At 34.9% G+C, this 21462-nt stretch overlaps 1 protein-coding gene across 21 annotated transcripts in view; it reads right to left on the bottom strand.

The window, feature by feature from the left end:
- Pcdh15 (protocadherin related 15) overlaps positions 1-21462 on the bottom strand; it is a 1622160-nt gene that overhangs the window by 468793 nt on the left and 1131905 nt on the right. For 20 of the 21 annotated variants that reach the window (XR_015440346.1, XR_015440347.1, XM_087184836.1 and 17 more), the window contains one exon: positions 14013-14132. Coding sequence is in view for 18 of the 21 variants with exons in the window: in XM_087184836.1 (XP_087040962.1) it covers positions 14013-14132 (120 nt within the window). In the remaining 3 variants the exon portion in view is untranslated. Of the gene's footprint in view, positions 1-1271; positions 1433-14012; positions 14133-21462 lie in introns of those variants that run through there. The other variant, XM_087184851.1, reaches the window with a different exon arrangement.

Raw genomic sequence — 21462 nt, 5'->3', positions numbered from 1 at the left:
ATGACTCAGTCCCCAAGCCAACCTCACCTTCTTTCAAGGCATCTTATATTGACCCCTCAGTCTGGGACAGCTCCACCCCTTCTGTTGCTAAACATCACCCTCCCATTCAAATCTCTCTAAAGGATGTCACTCAATTCCCAAATGTCCCACAATACCCTATAGCCTTAAGACACCTACAAGGATTAAAGTATATAATCACTGCTCTAATCGATAAAGGACTTCTCAGACCAGCTCACTCCCCCTACATCACCCCTGTCCTTCCAGTCCTAAAAATGAATGGCTCCTGCTGATTGGTACAGGATCTGGGGGCCATCAAATCCACTGTACTTCCTATACACCCTGTTTTCCCAACCCCCACACTCTGCTGTCCCACATCCTTGTGCCATTTCACTGTTCTAGATCTTAATGATGCCTTTTTCACCATCCCCTTACACTCCAACTTACAAGAACTCTTTGCATTTACATGGACTGACCCTGATATGGGACACTCTCAACAACTTACTTAGACAGTTCTTCCACAGGGTTTTTGGGATAGTCTACACCTCTTTGGACCAGCCTGGGCTGCTGACCTCTTAAAATTAAACCTGTCTCCCTCTAAACTACTTCAATATGTAGATGACTTGCTCTTATGCAGTCCCACTCTTAAACTCTCCCAACAAAACACAGCCTCACTGCTCAACTTCTTGTGTAAAAATGAGTACCGGATCTTGAGAGACAAGGCCCAACTCTCCCAACCCACAGTAAAATATCTTGGGGTTAAGATCTCATATCAACAATGAGAGATCACCTTAAGCAGCTTATTTGGGACCTTCTGGTCCCTTTCTCCAAAGCTGAGGTCCTGTCTTTCCTGGGGCTTGTGGGCTTTCTTCAATTATGGAGAGCCAATTTCAGTCTACTTGCTAAACTTCTGTATGAGGCTTCCAAGGGAGATGCAAATGAACCTATAGATGGCATATCCATCAAGGGACCATTTCTCAAATTTCAGGCTGGTATTCTCCCTACCCTGGCACTAGCTCTTCCAGATCTCCAAAAACCATTCACTCTCTATGTCATTGAAAGATCAGAACTGTCATTGGGGGTGCTGGGACAAAACATTGGGTCATGTTTCATCCCAGTTGCTTACCTATCAAAACAACTCAACCACACTGTCCAGGGCTGGCCCACATGTTTACACTCCCTGGCAGCCACCTCTCTCCCAGCCAAAGAGAGCTCTAAATTAACTTTTAGTCAATCAATGACAGTAAAGTCACCCCACTGCTTGCAGGACTTACTCACTATAACATAGCATAAATTTCTTTATGCTTCTTTCTGATGAATCCTAATAATTGTTTTTCCCTGATGAAAGTCAGTGAACTTGCATCTGGTCCCAAGAGTAACTGGATGAAGGTTCTCTTTCTCCTTCTCCTTCTGCTTAAGGGACTTCCTTGGATCCTGTCCAATGACATTACCAAAAAGGCATAAAAGTATAATATTTGGTAATAACTGATATGAGCATAGTACACATTTCATCGATATTAAACTCTCCTGATTAAAGTTCTGGTGGTTCATACCATAGAGCAGATGGTCTCTACTACTAATTCCTAGCAGGTAATTAAAATATCCCTTAATGAACAAGAGGTGAAATAATAAAATTCAGTTTTAAAGTTATAAATAGAATGCTTTTTCTCTTGAATAAAAAAAAAGAACTTACATAGGATATGCTGCATGAACAAAGCTCCACAATTCGTTTTTTACTTACTATGCATATCTGCACATGTACCAAATCAGCAAGTGGACTCTGTTTATAGTTGCCATTCAGGCATTCAGGCTAATGGATGTTTCATCTGAATATGTTTTTCTCCAATTCTCACAGCAGTGCAAGGAGATACAATGAGTTGTACTTTGGTCCTGGAGCTCACATTTTATTAGTCAAAGAAAGTAATTTCCTCCAAGCATGAAAAGTACAATCTTGACATATTTCCAAAGGGAGAAAGAATCAGAAATTTCTAAGAGATAGCACAAATGCTTTTACTTTAAATTAGGTCAATCAGTTTGGCAACACTTTATCCCCAAACTTGCACCTTTTTTATTTTAGAAAATCATTTCAATTGCACTGAAAAGAATGATAAAAGAATGGTAAAAGTAAACTTCAATTTTAACAATTCTGACATTGTTCAGAAATTAAAGACCTTTGTTATGATGGAGAGTTTGTAATCTTTGGCTATTCTTCAAAGTTTATGATTTGGAGTAATAAAAATGGTCTGTTTCCTCACTTCTCATTTTTTAGTAATTTTTCTGTGTCATTAAGAAAACAGGGTAAGAAAGACCTTAATGAAGCAAATGACCATTTCAATTCACATGTTATTTAAAGGACAGAATCCTTACCCTTCTTTCTTTTGTATGGTTTGTTCAGAAAAGGAGTAAAAAATGTTTGCTTGAATACCGCGAGTCATGCAGAATGTGCTGAATCAGCCCACTGCAGACAGGGAGGTCTGCAGACACCATAGCACCTGGACAGCCCCCCCACCCCGCTCCTCTGTACAGCCACCTGGTTCCACACTACAAAGACACAGAGGACAACGGACCACTAGACCACTGTACTGGGTAAGTTGGAGTCATCTTAACCTCCCATCAGGACCAGGACTATCTTCAAGGGAAGGGCAGCTGGAACCTGCAATACAACTCTGCAGAGTTCAACCCTACAGGAGGACAGGGAGCTCATCTTGGGACTTGCAGCCAGAAATCTGCCTGAATCTCATGGGTCCGCAACTAGCTTGCTGAGACTCATTGACTTATATCTGCACACGGCAACCCACATTGTCTACTGTGACAGCAGAGACATAACCTGAAAGAGGTCCTTCGTCTTCATGGTTATTTTTTATTCCCAAAATTAGTTTTATTATTTTGTTTTTCTTTTCTTTTCTTTTCTTTTCTTTTGCTCCTCTTATCTTTAATTTTTTTCCTTACTCTGTGCAAATATTTGTTTTTCTCTCCTTTTATTCTTTTTCTTTTCTTCTTCCTTTTCTCTTTCCTTTCTCTCTCACACTCACTCTCTTGCTCTCTCACATTGCTCATCTTCCCTTTTTGTCCTTGTTTTGGTCCTCAGTTGGAGTTCTTCTTTATTTTCCCATTATTCTCCTTTTCCTTCTCACCTGTGTCTTCTGACCACACTGCTAACCTTCCCCTATCCTTCTTCCCATCTATCCCTCCCTCCCCAACCCCTTCTAACTCCCCATCTCAAAGAGTAAAGCTGTTATATTGAAGAGTTTGTTTACTATATGTTGGGTTGGTCCTCGATCTTGATTTAAGTCACACAGCTAAAGGTGATAGGTTAATAACTACTACAAACTGTCATTCTTTAAGAGATAATTGATGCTATGGGTTTGCTGATTGTATGACTTGGGCTAAGGTGTCATGATTTATCTAAACAGTTTTCCTTCCTGGTATAATGAAAATGAGATAGGCTCAGAGTCATTATAGACTCAAAACCTAAAGACCAGCTATATCTAGTAGACACCTCTGAGAAGCAATCATTCCATAAGGGTTTTAAATAGATCAACAAAGATACTTACAATAAACAACTTCATAATATCAACCCAGGAACTAAGCCAGGGACAGTACCAAAACAAAAGTGAGAAGGCATTTAAGTCACAAACCCAGACTTCCACCTCACAAAAGGCAATTTCTGGGGGAAATGAGGTGCAAAAGTCTGATAATCAACCACATGGACAGCCTGAACTGATAGCACAGGAAGTAACAAAACAGATGAATGAGGGTCTAGAAAAATTCAAAGCAGAAATAATCTCCCAGATATCCACAGAGATGGAGAGCAGAGTGAAAGACATGACTAGAGGATCTAGAACAGAAACAGATTAAAAAAAAAATAGATGAGCTCAGAAACCTGCTGGAAGCCATGAATACCCAGCATAAGAAAGAAATGGAAACTATGATCGCCCAACATAAGAAAGAAATGGAATCCATGAAACAGAGTCAAACACATATTCAGGAGATCAAAAACTCCATTGAAAGTATCCACAGCAGATTAAGGGAATCTGAAGATAGAATATCAGATATAGAAGACAGGATGGCGGTTAGAGACCATGAAAATAGAGATTTCTTAAAAATAGTAAGGGATCACGAGAAATCAATCCAACAACTGCTAGAAAATGCAAAGAAGAATAACATAAGACTGATAGGAGTCCATGAAAAAACAGTAGAAAGCACAATTGACATAAAAAAAACCTGTTCACAGAAGTAATAGTGGAAAATTTCCCAGCCAGAAGTAGAGACTTGGAAGTATGGATAAGTGAGGTATATAGAACTCCAATTAGCCATGATCAAAAAAATCTACATCTAGACATATAATAGTCAAGATCCAAGAAACCCAACAGAAAAACAAAATCCTACAAGCAGTTAGAGAAAAGAAACAAATCACCTACAAAGGAAAGCCCATCAGAATCACAGCAGACTTCTCAACACAAACCCTCAAATCAAGGACAGCCTGGAGTGAAGTATTTCAAGCCCTAAAAGAAAATAACTTCCAACCTAGACTGCTGTATCCTGCAAAATTATCTTTCAAAATCTATGGGGAAATTAAATACTTCCACAACAAAGAACACCTGAGAAATTTCATGAACACCAAACCAGCACTACAAGCAATTCTAAACAATATCCTCGAAAAAAGCAATGACGGTCACAACTCCATGAGGCCCAACAGAGGGAAGCCACTAGGCAAGGTAAGACACTAAAGGGAAAGGGGGGAAAATAAGACATCAAAGAGCCAACAAAAGTAAAACATCATGACAAGGATAAATCAATATCTATCAATTATAACCATCAATGTTAATGACCTCAATTCACCAATCAAAAGAAATAGACTGGGAGAATGGATTAAAAAGGAAAATGCAACAATATGCTGTATACAAGAAACACACCTAACTCAAAAAGAAACTCAGACTGAAAGTAAAAGGATGGAAAACAGTTCTCCATGCCACAGGAACCCAGAAGAAAGCAGGGGTAGCAATCTTATTTATAGACAAAGTAGATTTCAAACCAAAACTAATTAAGAGAAACAAAGATGGTCACTATATCCTTGTGAAGGGAACAATCCAAGAGGAAGAGATGACAATCCTAAATATATATGCACCAAATACAAATGCCCCCAACTATACAAAACAAATATTAATAGACATGAAAAGCCAAATAAACACTAACACAATTGTAGTGGGGGACCTCAATACCCCACTATCACAAATAGACAGATCATCTAGACAAAAAGTTAACAAGGAAATTCTAGAACAGAACCAAGCTATTGAAAAAATGGACTTAATAGCTGTTTACAGAGTGTTCCAGCCCACAAAATTGGAATAGCCATTCTTCTCGGCTGCACATGGGTAATTCTCCAGAATAGACCACATGCTACCGCATAGGACATATCTAAGTAAATGTAAAGGAACTGAAGTTACCCCCTGTATATGATCAGACCATAATGCAATAAAATTGGAGATCAATAGCATAAGAAACAGCAAAACCCCAACAAACACATGGAAACTGAATAACACCCTCTTGAACAACCAATGGGTCACAGAACTAATTAAAGAAGAAATTAAACAGTTTCTACAAGTAAATGAAAATGCCAGTACAACATACAGGAATCTATGGGACACAAACAAAGAAAGCAGTTCTATGCTGGAAATTCATAGCAGTGAATGCCCATATTAGGAAAACAGAGAAAACTCAGATAAATAACCTAATGCAGAACCTCAAGCTCTTAGAAAAAGAAGAGTATAATGAATCCAAAGCTCATACAAGAGAGGAAATTATAAAGATAGGGGCAGAAATCAATGCGATGGAGACTAAGAGAACAATACAAAAAAATCAATGAATCAAAGAGTTGGTTTTTTGAAAGAATAAACAAAATTGATAAACCTTTAGCCAACCTTGTGAAAAAAAGGAAAGAAAAGGCACAAATACATGCACTTAAGAATGAAAAAGGTGAAGTCACAACAGATCCAACAGAAATCCAGAGGATCATCAATACCTACTTCAAGAACCTCTACTCCAAAAAAAATGGAAAACACAGAAGAAATGGGCAGATTCCTAGATACATATAAATTGCCAAAGTTAAATGAAGAAGATATAGAAATTCTAAACACACCAATTATAATGAATGAAGTTGAAAATGTAGTAAAACATTTACCAACAAAGAAAAGCCCAGGTCCGGATGGCTTCGCTGTTGAATTTTACAAGACATTTAAAGAAGAACTAACACCATTACTCTTTAAACTCATCAAGGAAATTGAAAGGGAAGCAATACTTCCAAATTCATTCCTGGAAGCAAGTGTTACTTTGATTCCAAAACCAGGGAAAGATCCAACCCAAAAAGAGAACTACAGGGCAATCTCCCTAATGAACATAGATGCAAAAATCCTCAACAAGATACTGATGAACAGAATATAGAGGGTCATCAAGAAGATCATACACCCTGACCAAGTCAGATTTATCCCAGGGATTCAAGGATGGTACATTCATAAATCAATAAATGCAATACACCATATTAACAGAGTCAAGGACAAAAACCATATGATCATCTCAATAGATGCAGAAAAAGAATTTGACAAAATCCAGCACCATTTATTTTAAAAACCCTACAGAAAATTGGAATAGAAGGTCCTTATCTTAACCTGATTAAGGCTCTGTGAAAAACCAACAGCCAACATCATATTAAATGGTCAAAAACTGAAAACTTTCACACTAATATCAGGAACAAGACAAGGATGCCCACTATCACCATTCCTGTTCAATTGAGTTTTGGAAACATTAGCCACGGTAATTAGATAAGAGAAAGAAATAAAAGGAATAAAGATAGGAAAAGAAGAAGATAAACTATCATTATTTTCTGATGATATAATACTTTACATAGAAGACCCAAAAAACTCCATCAAAAGACTTCTAGACTTAATTGACAGATTCAGTAGAGTAGCTGGATACAAGGTCACACTAAAAAAACATAGCCTTCTTATGCACAAATAACAGACTCACTGAGAGAGAAATTAGGGAAACAATTCCTTTTACAATAGCATCCAAAAAAATGAAATATTTTTTCATTTTTTCAAAGGCAGCAAAAGACCTCTACACTGAAAACTACAGCACTCTGAAAAAAGAGATCAAATTGGATACAAGAAAATGAAAAGACATCCCTTGCTCCTGGATGGGAAGAACCAATATAGTGAAAATGGCCATACTTCCAAAACTACTATATAGATTCAATGCAATGCCAATTGAAATTCCAGCAATATACTTCATGGAACTAGAGAAAACAATCCAAAAATGCATTTGGAACCATAAGAGACCGAGAATAGCTAAAGCAATTCTAAGCAACAGAGACATGGCTGGGCATATCACAATCCCCAACTTGAAAATATACTACAAAGCTACTGTGATAAAATCAGCATGGTACTGGCAAAGGAAGAGACCTGAGGATTAGTGGAATAGGTTGGAGGATGCAGAAACAACTCCAGACATGCTCAGTCACCTCATCTTTGACAAAGGAGCCAACTACCATTATTGGAGGAAAGATAGCCTATTTAATAAATGGTGTTGGAAAAACTGGATTTCAACCTGCCAAAGATTGAAACTAGACCCATACCCATCTCCATGCACTAAACTAAGATCGAAGTGGATTACAGATCTAAATATTAAGACAGAAACATTAAATATTGTGGAAGATTTAGGTAGAACTATTGAAGACACTGGCATAGGAAAAGACTTCATGAACAAAACCTCAGCATCAGGGGAAAAAGCAGAAAGAATCAACAACTGGGATCTCATCTTATTAAAAAGCTTCTGCACTGCAAAAGAAACCACCAACAGAGCTAACAGACAACCTACAATATGGGAAAAAGTTTTTAGTAGCTGTACCTCAAACAAAGGTCTATTATCTAGACTATATGAAGAATTGAAAAAAATCAGAACCCCCAAATTCAAAGATGCAATTCAAAAATGAGCATCTGAAATGAACAGACATTTCTCAGACAAGGAATTAAAAGCACCAAACAAATATATCAAAAAACGTTCAACATCACTCGTCATTCAAGAGTTGCAGATGAAAACAAACCTGAGATTCCACCTCATCCCAGAAAGAATGACTGCCATCAAGAAATCAACAAATAACAAATGCTTGCGGGGTTGTGGGGAGAATGGAACCCTTCTCCATTGCTGTGGGACTGCAGACTGGGGCAAACACTGTGAAAGTCAGTATGGAGATACCTCAAAGAACTAGGACTAGAGATCTCATTTGACCCAGCTATTCCCCTGCTGGGTATCTTCCCAAAAGAATTATAAGAATCATACCACAGTGATATATTTGCACCCATGTTCATAGCAGCACAGTTTGTAATAGCTAAAGCTTGGAAGCAGCCCAAGTGCCCATCAACTGGAATCTGGATAAAGAAAATGTGGTTTTTTTAGTATAAAATGGAGTACTACTCAGCCATAAAGAATAAAAAACTAGAGTCATTTATAGCGAAATGGATGCATATCGAGGCCATACTCTTAAGTGAAATAAATAGGACACACATGTGTAAATACCGAATAGTTTCACTAGTGTGAGAAACTGATAGTGTGAACAAGAGTTAAAATGATTAAAATGAATAATTGATAATTTGAAATAGGAAAAAAGGTCCAAAGACGAAGGAGTGAAGGGAGGCGAAGGGAAAAGGAAAAGAGGGAAAGAAAAAACTATGAGAAAAGAAAAAAAAAATGGAAATGAAATCTATGTAAATAGGGAAGGGTGGAGTGGGTGAAGGGTGCACAGGTAATGGGGAAAAATATAAGAACCAAGATATATTATGTATAGGTACAAACACCCAATGATAAATGTAAACAAATTGTATACCTAAAGTGTACCAATAAAATTAATTTAAAAAATGTTTTCTTCAAACTAAGTCTATTTAAATTATATTCAAAATGACAATAAGATTGAGTATTGGAGTAGGTATGACAAATTCATGATTCCTGTCTCCTAATTAGTATATTTTTGTGTACTTCCTTCTTCTTGAGTGTAGGCAGAAACTGACCCCCTTGAAAACATACTGCCTAGGGGGGATAGGCTGTCATTCTCATGATTTCATTATGTTAAATAAGGTTCTGTGATGTAACCAGGCTAGATCAGGATACCCTCCTTGCATGCTTGATGAACTGAACAGCCATGAAGACAAGTCTCAGGTGGCAAGTAACTGAGGAACTCCAGGAATTGAGAGTACCCTCCAGTCCATAGATAGCAGGGAGCTCAGGCTTTGAGATCTACAAGCCATGAATAAATCTTGACCATAATCTGAATTTTCTTGGAAATAGATTATCTTCTAGCTAAGCATCGGTATGAAACTTTATCTCAGCAGCCATATGAGAGCCAAAGCAGAAGGGCCAGTTAAATTGGGCTGATGCTATTAGACTACAGAAACAACAAGAAAGTAAGTATGTGTTGTTTTAAGATACCATGTTTGGGATACTATGTTTTATATAGTAATGAATAATACACTATGCTATTCCCTAAAACTTGTGTGAAGTATTGGTGGTGACAGACAGCACTGGTTACTGACAATTATATTTGCTGACTCTTCAACTTAACAATTTTACAGTGATAACTATTTTTTCTTCTCTCACATTTAGAAACACATTGACATGAAGGTACTCTCACATATGATCTTATATTGGAAAGCATCATCACTTTTTAAAGAGTGATATTATGACATTTCTCAGAGTCCAACTCTTTATAATTCTGCCTTTCTTATAGAGAAAATACCCTGAGATATAGTTGTAATTTCAGTGTTTCTAGTAACAAACAGAAGATGTGTCAAACTAGCAGACAGAGTATTATCACAGAACACAGGCATAGTTGGAATGAATATGTGTTCCTTTTTGTTGTTAAGATGTAAAATGTTGTTATTACTGTTGCTATTCCAATATTTAAGAAATCCAGGAAATTATAAAGTAAAATACATTTAAAAATTACAGGTCTTCTAAAGATATGTTGAAGAAACTGGGAACTAATTGTTTTGCTTCTATCTGAATAACCCCTACTTGACCCAATCATTCCACAAATAGTACCCATAAGCTCAAAACAAAATATAAAAATCATCAAAAACAAAAGTCCACACAAATATCTGATATTCTTGGAGAGAGAAGTAAAATTGGTATTTTTTGAAGGAAAGGGGACACTTGGCAAAGGAGAGGATATAAGTGAATTTGCTGTTTTATGGCAATTAGCCAGAGGGAATGCTGAATTCGGAATCACCTTGAAACACTAAAGTTTTATTAAAAAGTGTGAAGTCTTTAGGGACTAAACAATCAGCAAATAGATTTTGGAAAATCAAAGCTGATGGAACATGAGAGGATAGATAATGGAAAGGAGAAAGTCATAAAGGAAAAAATTTCCCTAATATAGTATGTCAAATCTCTAGCTGTTCTCTAACCTATACTTTTATAGGGAAAATTATAAGCAGATCAACAAAGAAAACATACATACTGAATGGAGATTTGAGCTGCACTCAAGAGAGTTTTCAGTTTGAGTTCAACCAACTTGTCTACTCAAAAGAAAAGCAAATAATAACAAAAAATAACACTTCTCAGAGGAATAAAATAGAAACAAAAATCTCTACAGCATAACATTTACAATATCCAGGATAAAGTTCAAAACAACTTCATATGATGAACAAGAAAATGTCATTCCACTTCAAAAGGAAATACAAAGAAGAAAATGATACAACAATCAGACAAGGATATTCAAGAAGCTATTAAAAGTATCTTGTGCTAAAGATGTCAAAATATTGTATAAATGAAAATCTAAAAAAGTCTGTTATGGTTTGTAGAAACACAAACTATAAAAATATGGATAATTTAGAATCAAAGAATGCAATATCTGAAATTGAAAAAGAAAGACTATTGAATAGGTTTAACAGAATGGAGATGACAATGGAGGCTGTGACCTTGAAATAGAATAATATACACTATCCAGTTTGTATAAAAAGATAAAACTATTTAATAGAATAATTTAACAGAGCCACTGGAGCCTGTGGAACAACATCAAAATGCCTAACATCCTGTATTTGGAGTCTTAGAGGGAACAAGAAGAGAAAAGTCAGGGATTTGCACATAAAAATATTACACCAAAAATAGATTAAAATATTTAATTTATGCAAAATAAACATCTGAAAACTCAAATATCTCAGGAAGTATAGAAATATGAAAAGATAATTATAAGTAAAATTATACATTGACATGTGAGAGTCAAGGTGCTAAGCACCCAAGATCAAATGAAAAATTTCAAAGCATACAGAAAAAAAACACATCACATACAAGAAAGATGATTGTTTTGACTGAATTTTCTTATCAAAAACACTGATTAAAGTGATGCAAAAAATTTAACACAAATACTTCTCATTGCTATATGACAGTTATTACCTTTGTGATTGTCTACAAGGATGAGGCAGATGATGCAAATGAATAAAGTAACTAGGACACCAGTGGATATACATGTATTGCCTCAAGACAGGAGGATAGGAGTGGTAGTGTGATAATGGCAGATTGCTTGGAAATCAAGACCAGTGTGGATATGTTTCTGTTTTTCAAGACAGGAGAAAAATGTAGATTCGTATGTAAAATTTCATGCCTTTTAGATACTGGCTCAAAAATTGTTTAAAATAATTTGTGATTTGAAGTAATGAACAATGAAAAAATGGGTGGAAAAGAAACAGTTTTAACTAGGACAGACTAGTCTACATTTTCTATTATTTATCATATAGCATTAAGTTAATATGAAAGAAATGATAATATTGGTTACCAAGGCAAGAGATGAACATGCATTAGGGTTAAATATGTTCATTACACACTGCCTTTTGCTTTATTATTAAGAAATAACCAGAAGAATATTATAGTGTTGTTGATATGCTTAACATTATAAAAAATTTAATAGTGGCAGAATATAAAAATCAGCAAGTATTTTTCTCACACACTTTACAAGAAAAAAATCTGGTACTAAAATTTAAACTCTATTTTTAGCATGGCTAAAGGCGTATTCTCCAACTAAAAATGTGCCTTGATTAATCTTTTCTCCTCCAAAATATTCTGAATTGGTGATGTGTTTAGTCTTTTGCCTCACTGAATTAGGGCTACATGCAGAGAACTTCTTTATTTATGATGCAGTGGTATCAGTTTGCTAAAATTTATTATTCTTTTCTGTAATTTTGAAACTATAATGTGATTGAGTAGTTGTCCATTCTGTAAGGAGGAAAAGTTCATGAATCTAGGAAAAGAAGAAGCATCCAGAAGTGAATATTAAATAGCTAATAAGGGACTTAGCCCAATAAAACTTTTAAAAGATATATATATATATATATATCTTCTATCTTATATATATTATATATATATCTTCTATCTTATATATATCATATATATATATTGTGTATGTGAGAGTGTATAAATATACATAAAGTCTCAATATATACAATAGTTTTGATAATATCTAAATATTAGATAGTTTGGTTACTTAAGTACTTTCCTAAAATATATGGACTGATAAATCTCATTACTCATTTCAGTTTTACAGCTTGGAGAATACAGTTTAGGAAATGACCATCATATAATCATATATGATTATCCTAAAATGTAAGCTAGAAACATGGCACAAATGTACAATTAATTATTAAGGAAAATAACGTAAGAGCAAAGTAAATGGTCCAGAAATAGAATATGTGATCAGTTATCTTTTCTACTGTCCAGGAAAAGAGTTTCTCTTGCCCTTTTCTGCTGCTGTTTCTGTATTCCTTTCCACTTTGTTTCTTGTGTAACCCTTCACACTGACAGATCTCTGTCACATTCCCATCATGTTACCAACTTTTAGTTTCACAGGTGGTGACTTCCAGGAAAACTTAAAAGTCAAAATGTCTAAAACCTTCACTTGATACTGCTATGCACATGGGCTTTTTATTTTTCATTCTTATTTATTCAAATGTTTTGAAAATTTAAATGGAAGTAGTATGACTATTTCAATAGAACCCAGGGGAGAAACAGTGGAGTGTGTGCTACTTTGAAATTGGAATGTACAACAAACTAGTAGTGTAACACCAGGAAAACCACTCAATTTACAGACATGGTTTTTTTTCCTGAGCAATTGAGATGCTACTATTAATTTACTTGTAACATTAAAACAATATTCATGTAATATCTCACAATAAATTAATAAATCTTATTGAGAGTTCTCAGTCTTTGTATGCTCAACAGAGATTTCGTATGTTTATGTTTTTTTAAATTTGTTTAAAGCCCACATAAGAAATGAAATAGTTAAAATAAAATTATAATGTCAATCTCAGCACTTTTTATATTCCAAATATTAAACATAGAATGAGAATGCCCACTTAAAAAGTGTTTTTATCCTGCTTGAAGGAGCCCATGCTAATTTCAGAAACTATCTCAGTAAAAAAAAGAAAGTAGGCAGGATGTCAGCTAGAGTTTCAATTAAATAATTCTGACTGTGTCTGGTATTGCATATTACTGGAAGAAAGGATTTCATGGTTAAAGAACCAACACAGAAAGACTATAGTGTAATTCAAACAAAGAAAACCTGTATCTAGAGGTTTTGCCTCCTACTTCACCCTGTTTTATTCATAGCATGGCTGCCATCTTCAGGGTTTCTCAACATCTGAAAAGTATTTGTTTTGTGTTTGTGGGTTACATTAGTTAGATTGTGATGATGTTAGTATTCATTTTCAAGTTCTATAAAGCATATGCATTATATTAGTTAGACTATTTTCTATGACTTGTTAGAATGGTTATCACTAATGATTTAGTTTGTGATTAGAAGTCCACAAATACAACAAATTTAGAAATGATGGTACATTATACCTGTAACACATTTTATAAAGTATCATTACTAATATTGTTACATTAGCCAATGGAATAGTAGAATAAATATCAGCAAAATAATGTTTATTTTTTTTCTTACAGTAAAATATCTTTGCATATTGTTATTTACTTACAGGATCTTCTGGATTGTATTGGATAACATATTCTATCTGTCCATTTGGACCATCATCTATGTCAGTCGCTCCATTGTCTCCAGAAAACCCTGTAAATATTGTGGTGCCAACTGGAGTAAGCTGAAAAGAAAGTAAACAACAACAACAAAACAAAAAAAACCTGTCAGTTTTCATTTTATCAGCTAAACACCAAGTGTTTTGACATACAAACCAGCCCTTTACTACACAAAGGAAGAGAATAATCAGCTGTTGACAACCATAGAACTGAAGCATTTCAGAAAACACTTGAAACCATAAGTAGGAGTTCTTATAATGTCTGAAACTTGCCATTTCATGATTTTTGTGTTGGGTAACAAAATAGAAAGATTCAGCTAATAACACATTTAGACCAATTTATAACCACTAGCATCTTAGCACCTGAGGAGAAGATGCATCTGTTGTTCTCCTTTAAAAACCTTGATTGGTTAAGCTACCTATAAGCTAGATTTTAAGTGGAAGAAGGAAGTTAGTTCTTTATTGTAAAATTCAAAAAAAAAAAGCATTTCAGACACAACCACAAAATCCCAATTGCTAATTACATGCCAATAGAACGTCTGCAAACAAAACAAAACAAAACAAAACAAAAAACAAAGAATGAAAACTCTTTCACAAAGGAGAAAACTGAGTTTCTTCAGTGTTTCTAATGGTGATTGAGTAGAACACTATCATCATACAGGAATGGAAAATATGGTCATTTTTTTTTTCAATTAAAAGAACAACAAAACTTGAAATGTGTGGCATGTAATATGATGATTTAGCATTTTGGCTTTTATAATTTGCCTTCTTACCAATCTCCCCTAAAGAATCAGTGCTATGATTTTCACCTATAGGTCGTTGCACAATGTATTTCCATATCCAGTGCCATTTCTATCAATTCTCCCTACTCACTCCTCTGGCTTTATCTGGAACCCAACCCATTAGTTAAGTTGTAACTTAATTACCACCACTCCTTTCCATTCCCGACATAGCCTTTCCCAGGCCAAGTCAGAATATAGTGCCCCTTTTACTTGTGATTGCATTTTACACTTTACTTCTATAATCTCTGTAATATCTCAGTAAACAATTTTATTTTTCCAAAAAACATAAGCTCTGTATCTTGATATACTAGAGATATTAAAATTTTGTACTGAGATTTATTTTCATAATTACTAAATGAGAGATTCTTTCTTGCCAAAATAATTTAAGAGTGAAAAAACCCAAAAGTTTCAGATCTATTTTTAAGAGCTACAAACTGAAACATCTATAAAGGTCCATCAGGTGATGTAAAGTGTGAAGCTAGCCTAATTGGAATGGTGACAAATGGGGAGTATATGTTCTCTCTAATTGTTAGGTGCAGCTCAGCCCCAGAAAATTCTTGCCAGAAAAAAATACAGAGCTAAAAATCACTAGATCTTCCAATATTCTAATTTAAATGATATCTCTTGATTTTAAAGTTGGAAACAGATTTTAGAAAATCAAATTTTGAATGAATTAATCTGTATCAATCAGCCCACCAACCACATTTTGCAAATTCTGATTTAACCAAGAGAATATAACTCTAATGAAAGAAATAAATCATAAGTAGAAGGGAAGCTGGATATTTACAGAGCCAGCCCTTTTTGCAAGTGACTTTATAGGCAAATTTAAGAAGCTGAGAATGAAGTGAGAAGACATGATTTTAATCATACATTTAAGAACACTGACAGACCACTAGGGAATAGATTTACTGGAAATACATGTTAACTAAACAGCTTGTAAATTGATGTTTTACACAGTTTATAATAAAATCCCTGGGTCCAGGGATTTAGCTCAGTGGTTCCATCACTTGCCTTGCAAGCGCAAGAACCCAAGTTCAATCCCTGGTACCAAAAAATAAATAAATAAATAAAATCCCTGGTAAAAAAGGTATGTTTCTCTTACAAAAATTATCCCATTCTTATGTAACTATGCTTGTTGTTTTATTTGAAAAATAAAAATTACACATACATATCATGTATAACATCTTTTGGAGCATGTATACATTGTGGATTGTTTACATCAAGTTAATTAACATATATATAAAACCTTATCACTTCTCATTTTTTTGTTGTGGGAACGCAAAATTTTCCCATTAAGCAATTTTCAAAAGTATATTATCAATCACTATAATCACCACATTGTACAACAGATCCCTGAACTTGCACTTCCTTACCTAACTGAAATTTTGTACCTATAACCACTTCTCTACACCCTATTTCTGTGAGTTCAAATTTTTGGATTCCAGACACATATGATATTGTGAGGTATTCTTCTTTCTGTATTAGCTCATTTCACTTTTGTGATGACCTTCAGGTTCATCAATAATTTAAAATTAATAAATTTTATAATTGGATGGAAATGATTTTTTCCACATCTCTAGTATCATAAATTTATTTATTCAAAATGTTATTAAAGAAAACAATTGTCATAAAATTACCACTCTAAATTAAAAAATTGAAGCAAAATACAATGAAACAAAAAATATTGAACAATATTGTCTATGGAAATTTTGAAAACAAGCGTGTCTGTGTCTTTCAGTCCAAAGGGCAGCATGTATGTAATATTTGAACACATTCATGTTAGAGCAGTGTTCTGAAATCATATTGCTTAAGTTAATATAAGCGGTATTGTGGGAAATGAATAGAAGATTCAGGAAGAAATCAGGTCACATTCCAGAATATTAAAGATCCTGGAATCTGTGGATGTCTGAACACCCTGAAAACAACCACTTTCTAACAGATATAACCACTTTATATCTGTCCAAAAGAGAAGGAATTTTCCCTACATAATGAATTCTGCTAGCCCTTTTCATATGTATCTTTAATAATTTGCTATAACATTAATCTTTTTTATATCAACTCCTATGACTAAAACCATTTTTTTTCCTTTTCTCAGAGCACTGTGTTGTATTTAGTTATCTTTTATGACCTTTAAAAATCAGCACACAAAAAACAATGTGAAGCTCACGGGCTGCTTCATCCTCACTGGATCCTAAGTCAGCTTGAACACAGCTCGGGGCCCCTGTCCCATTTGGCTGGCAGCCCTCCTTGTGGGGCACTTCACCCTTCCAAGCTCCAGGCACGCTGGGACGCTGGGCACAAAGCACTACTTGGGGCCACGAGGTCAGGGATCCTGAAGAGGGGGGACCGACTCCCCAAAGCACTAATCAGGCCTCTGTCTATTTTTAACTTTTTTAAAAAAACGTTTAAATCGGCAGATATATTTCAGTGGAATAAGAAAAACTTCATCTATGTATTGTAAAACCATGTGACTTAAATCTGTGATTACATATCACGCACTCAAAGAGGAGAATGAACAGAGTAATTATTAAAAGAGAAAATGGGCAAATGAAAAACTTTACACTTTCATCTGATAGTATGATCAGCCATTCAACCGCATTTTTACTATACAATGACCTCATTTTCTTTTAAAAATTTTAAATTATTCAAAGAAATTGATAGTTTCCTTCACGTTGTTTTAATTATATGAATTCAATTGGGCTAAATGTGAAGTGTATATTAACTATATATATATATGAAAGAAGAGAAAGTAACTAATCTGGCCCTTGAAACTCAAAATCTAGAATGTAAATAAAATCAGGTTAGTTGATAGAAGCAACAGAATGAAAATTGGTTTTAAAAACCTGTTTTTAGTTGAGAAGAATATAAAGATTACTATTCTATAAATATCAGCATTCTGTTCCTAGTCTTATTCAAGATTAAATTTCTAGAAATAAATATAGGACATAAGTTTATTAGAATAAATAGTTTGAAAAACTGTACTTCTTACAATGTTATATTTCCAAATCCAAAGATGTATTTGTAAATTCAAAGACTTGGAGAATGACGACTTTCTCCATTGCTCTGTAGCTCTCCAAATTCAAAGAAGGCAAAATTAAGTGTTATGGCACCCTCATATATAATTAATTAATGCTTTCCTTCATTACTGTCACACATTTTCACAGTTCAGGATCACATTTATAAATAGGTATAAATCTAGTATGTATTCCTTTAAGATAAACCTTATCTTGTATTTTTTTATTGCCTTCAAAAATATATTTGATTATAAAATTCATCAAAGATTGACATTAGACTACAAGAGAAAGAATAGACCATGCAAGCATTTATGCTTGAAATTCTAAGGTTAACACAAAGAATAATTTTATTTCAACTGTCTTCATTTCAAGATTTGAGATAATTTTTTATAGTGCCACACATAATTTTTCCAATATGTATATATATAGTCATACAGAGTTTTGTAATTCCTGAAAATTTCAAGTAGAAGTATGATTCCATAGTAAATTCTTTAGCTGATATGTTTGAATGGAAAAAAGAATTGCTTAGCTGCAAAAATAGAAAAGCTTACCATTCCTATAATGATAACAGACTGAGGTTACAAACAACTTCTAAGTAAAATTTTAAGTTATTTTTATAAGAGATTTTACATTCCTTGAAAATTAAGTGAAAAGCAGTTTTTAGTGTAACAGTGGTAGATTCTGGTGTCTTCTTTTGTTTTAATTGCCTCTTTATAATTTCAGTAAAAATTAAATATTTCTCCACAATTTTGAGAATATGTTAGTTGATAACTGTGGAAGAAAGGCCAACACAAGCAAGATGTCAAAATATTAGCTCAGCATTTGCATAGACTCATGAGCTTTTCTCTCTTTGATAGTCATATCTTTATGATAAACATCTTAGCACAGATTGTACTGTTCATTTCCACTACTAGAGTACACTGAGTATTCAAACACAGATATACACATGTAAAATGCAATACTAAAATGGATTAGCAATTTGGTTGTTACATTTATTCAAGACCTACTGCTCAGCTGATGTATCTATTTGGATACAGTTTAGGGTTTGAAACGTTTAAAGGTTATATAAGAGAAATAGGTGAGTGAAAATAAGATAATGTATTATGTAGAAAAATAGAAGGTTTCAAGAGACACCAATGAAAATTTACAATATATTCACATAAATAGAATAAAGTAGGAACACACAAAATGGTTTTCAAAAACATTAGATTTTAGCTCCCAATTTCATTGATTTCCTTATGTATATGTCCCCATTAGAAATATACACAATATCTATATGCAATATGACCAAATACACATATATTACATAAGTAAAAATACACCAAAAATACACCATTATTTATTTTCATTACAGAATACATGGGACAATAATGATATGTGAATTTAGGAATATTTTATAAGGGATAAAAATACTTGACAGATCTAATGTAATCTGGAATGTACTATAGATCTATTAGAATCTGGATTGTCATCTACTTAATTATTCACAGTTTTCAGGAAACATCTCCATACAGATGGCTTTGTGTGTGGGACCACCACATTGATTATGCCTTAAGCAGTCTGTAAGCAGTGCAGGCTGTAAAGAGTTATCCCACAGTTGACATGTTTTAAGAAGTGAGTCCAGCTGAAGCTTATATGACTCATGGGGTATTGTGGATGGTGCGCAGGTTAATATCAGTCCACCTGCTAATGGCCATATGAGAGACAAGAGAAATGGCCTGTGAAGCTATGGGACTTAATATGAGATAACACACAGCCAAGGTCAGAGTGGCGTATCCAAATTATGTTCCCCAAGTCATAACCTTAACTAGAAGGACAAGATTATTTGCTATTGTCTGTTCTGTTCAAAAATGCTTTGTCTTTCTTTACAAGCCTTGTCTGCGTCAGCAACATATCCATAGCAACTCCGCATAACCCCTTTACCTCAATCTAACCATGATGTCACTAGCAAATATCAGCACCTTTGGCTGGCCAGGGACTTTGATACTTAGCACTGGCCATCCTGGCACCCTGTTTTTCTCTTTCATTCTGTCTCTGTGTCTTGCTTCTTTCCATGGGTGGTAGCACTGAGCAGGATATTGGGACCTGCTGAGGGGGTCTCCAATATCTATGTTCTATATCTTTAAACATTTTTAAAAATCACAGAATTAATTTGGTTTTCTCAAGGGCCTTTGGGGTTTTTTTTGTTTTATTTTTTGCTTTTTGTGTGTGTGTGTGGTACTGGGGATCAAACTCAGGACCTTGCACTTTCGAGGCAGGAGGTGGCACCACTGAGCTTAATCCCTGCCCCTCTCAAGGGACTTTGTTGCATAGAATGATGATCAGATATGGCATTTGTTTTGATTGTTTCACTTATTTAGTTCATATTTGTTCTACAAATGATTTTATAATAGCTGTTTGGTAGGTACATAAATTATATAAATAAATTCAAAAGCAAAAGTTAAAGAAAAATTAAAAGCAAAAAAATAAAATATTTCAAGATGACTCTAAAGGTAAGGGAATTTTCCATATTAAAAATGATGTGATTTTTTTTTTTTTTACCTTTCCTGTAATTCACCATGTACTGCCATGGCTCACAGGAGAACACAACTTACTGCAGAGGTTCTGAACTATTAACAGATCCCTCCCGCCACTCCCAGCACAGAGGAAGGGGCTTTTGGGCCACCATCCAGCCTGCTGCTCCCAGCCCAGAGGAAGTGGCTTCCCAGCCACCTTCCATCCCATCGCTCCTGGTGCAGAAGAAGGGCCTTCCAGGCTGCCATCCATCCCACCACTCCCAGGCCAGAGGAAAGGGCTTTTGGGCCGCTCTCTGTCCCATTGCTCCCAGCCCAGAGGAAGGGGCTTCTGGGCCACCATCCATCCTGCCACTCCCAGCCCCAGTCACACCTCTCCCAGCTCAGAGGAGGTGAGTAGTAGGGGTGCCAACAACACCCTCCCACCCCGATCAAAATGAGAAAACACATAAATAAGTATCAAAACCACACTTCCAGATCACCTACAGCAAACCCAAAGGGAAATGAGATGGAACATTCTGATAGTCAACCACCTGGACCCAAAGAACTGGCAATAAAAGGGGATCTGGAAAAAATGAAATCAGAAATAATTTCTCAGATAACAGCAGAGATTGTGCTACTAGTGCAAGACATGATTAATAAATCTAGAGAGGAGCTGAGGAACATGATGGAATCCCAACATAGGAAACAAATGGAATCCATAAAACAGATGCAAATAGATTTCCAGGACATGAAAAACTCCACTGAAAGTCTACACAGCAGAATGAGCCAGTGTGAGGACAGAATTTCAGATATAGAAGATAAGATTGCAATTAATGACCAGGAAAAGAAAAATTGCTTCAAAATTATAAGGGAATATGAGAAATCAATCCAGCAACTGCTAGATGATCCAAAGAAGAATAACCTAAGACTAATTGGAGTCAATGAAGAAACAGGAGAGAATGCAGATGACATAAAAAAACTCTTCACAGAAGTAATGGCAGAAAACTTCCCAAGCAGGGGAAAAGAACTTGGCATACAGATAAGGGAGGCATATAGGACCCCAAAGAGCCTTGATCAAAAAAAAATCTACACATGGGCATATAAT

Source organism: Heterocephalus glaber, unplaced genomic scaffold (genome assembly GCF_053883595.1).
Source record: "Heterocephalus glaber isolate CG9 unplaced genomic scaffold, H.glaber_assembly_v1.0 deba00001497, whole genome shotgun sequence".
NCBI lineage: Eukaryota > Metazoa > Chordata > Mammalia > Rodentia > Bathyergidae > Heterocephalus > Heterocephalus glaber.
This window is presented reverse-complemented; position numbering and strand designations above follow the sequence as displayed.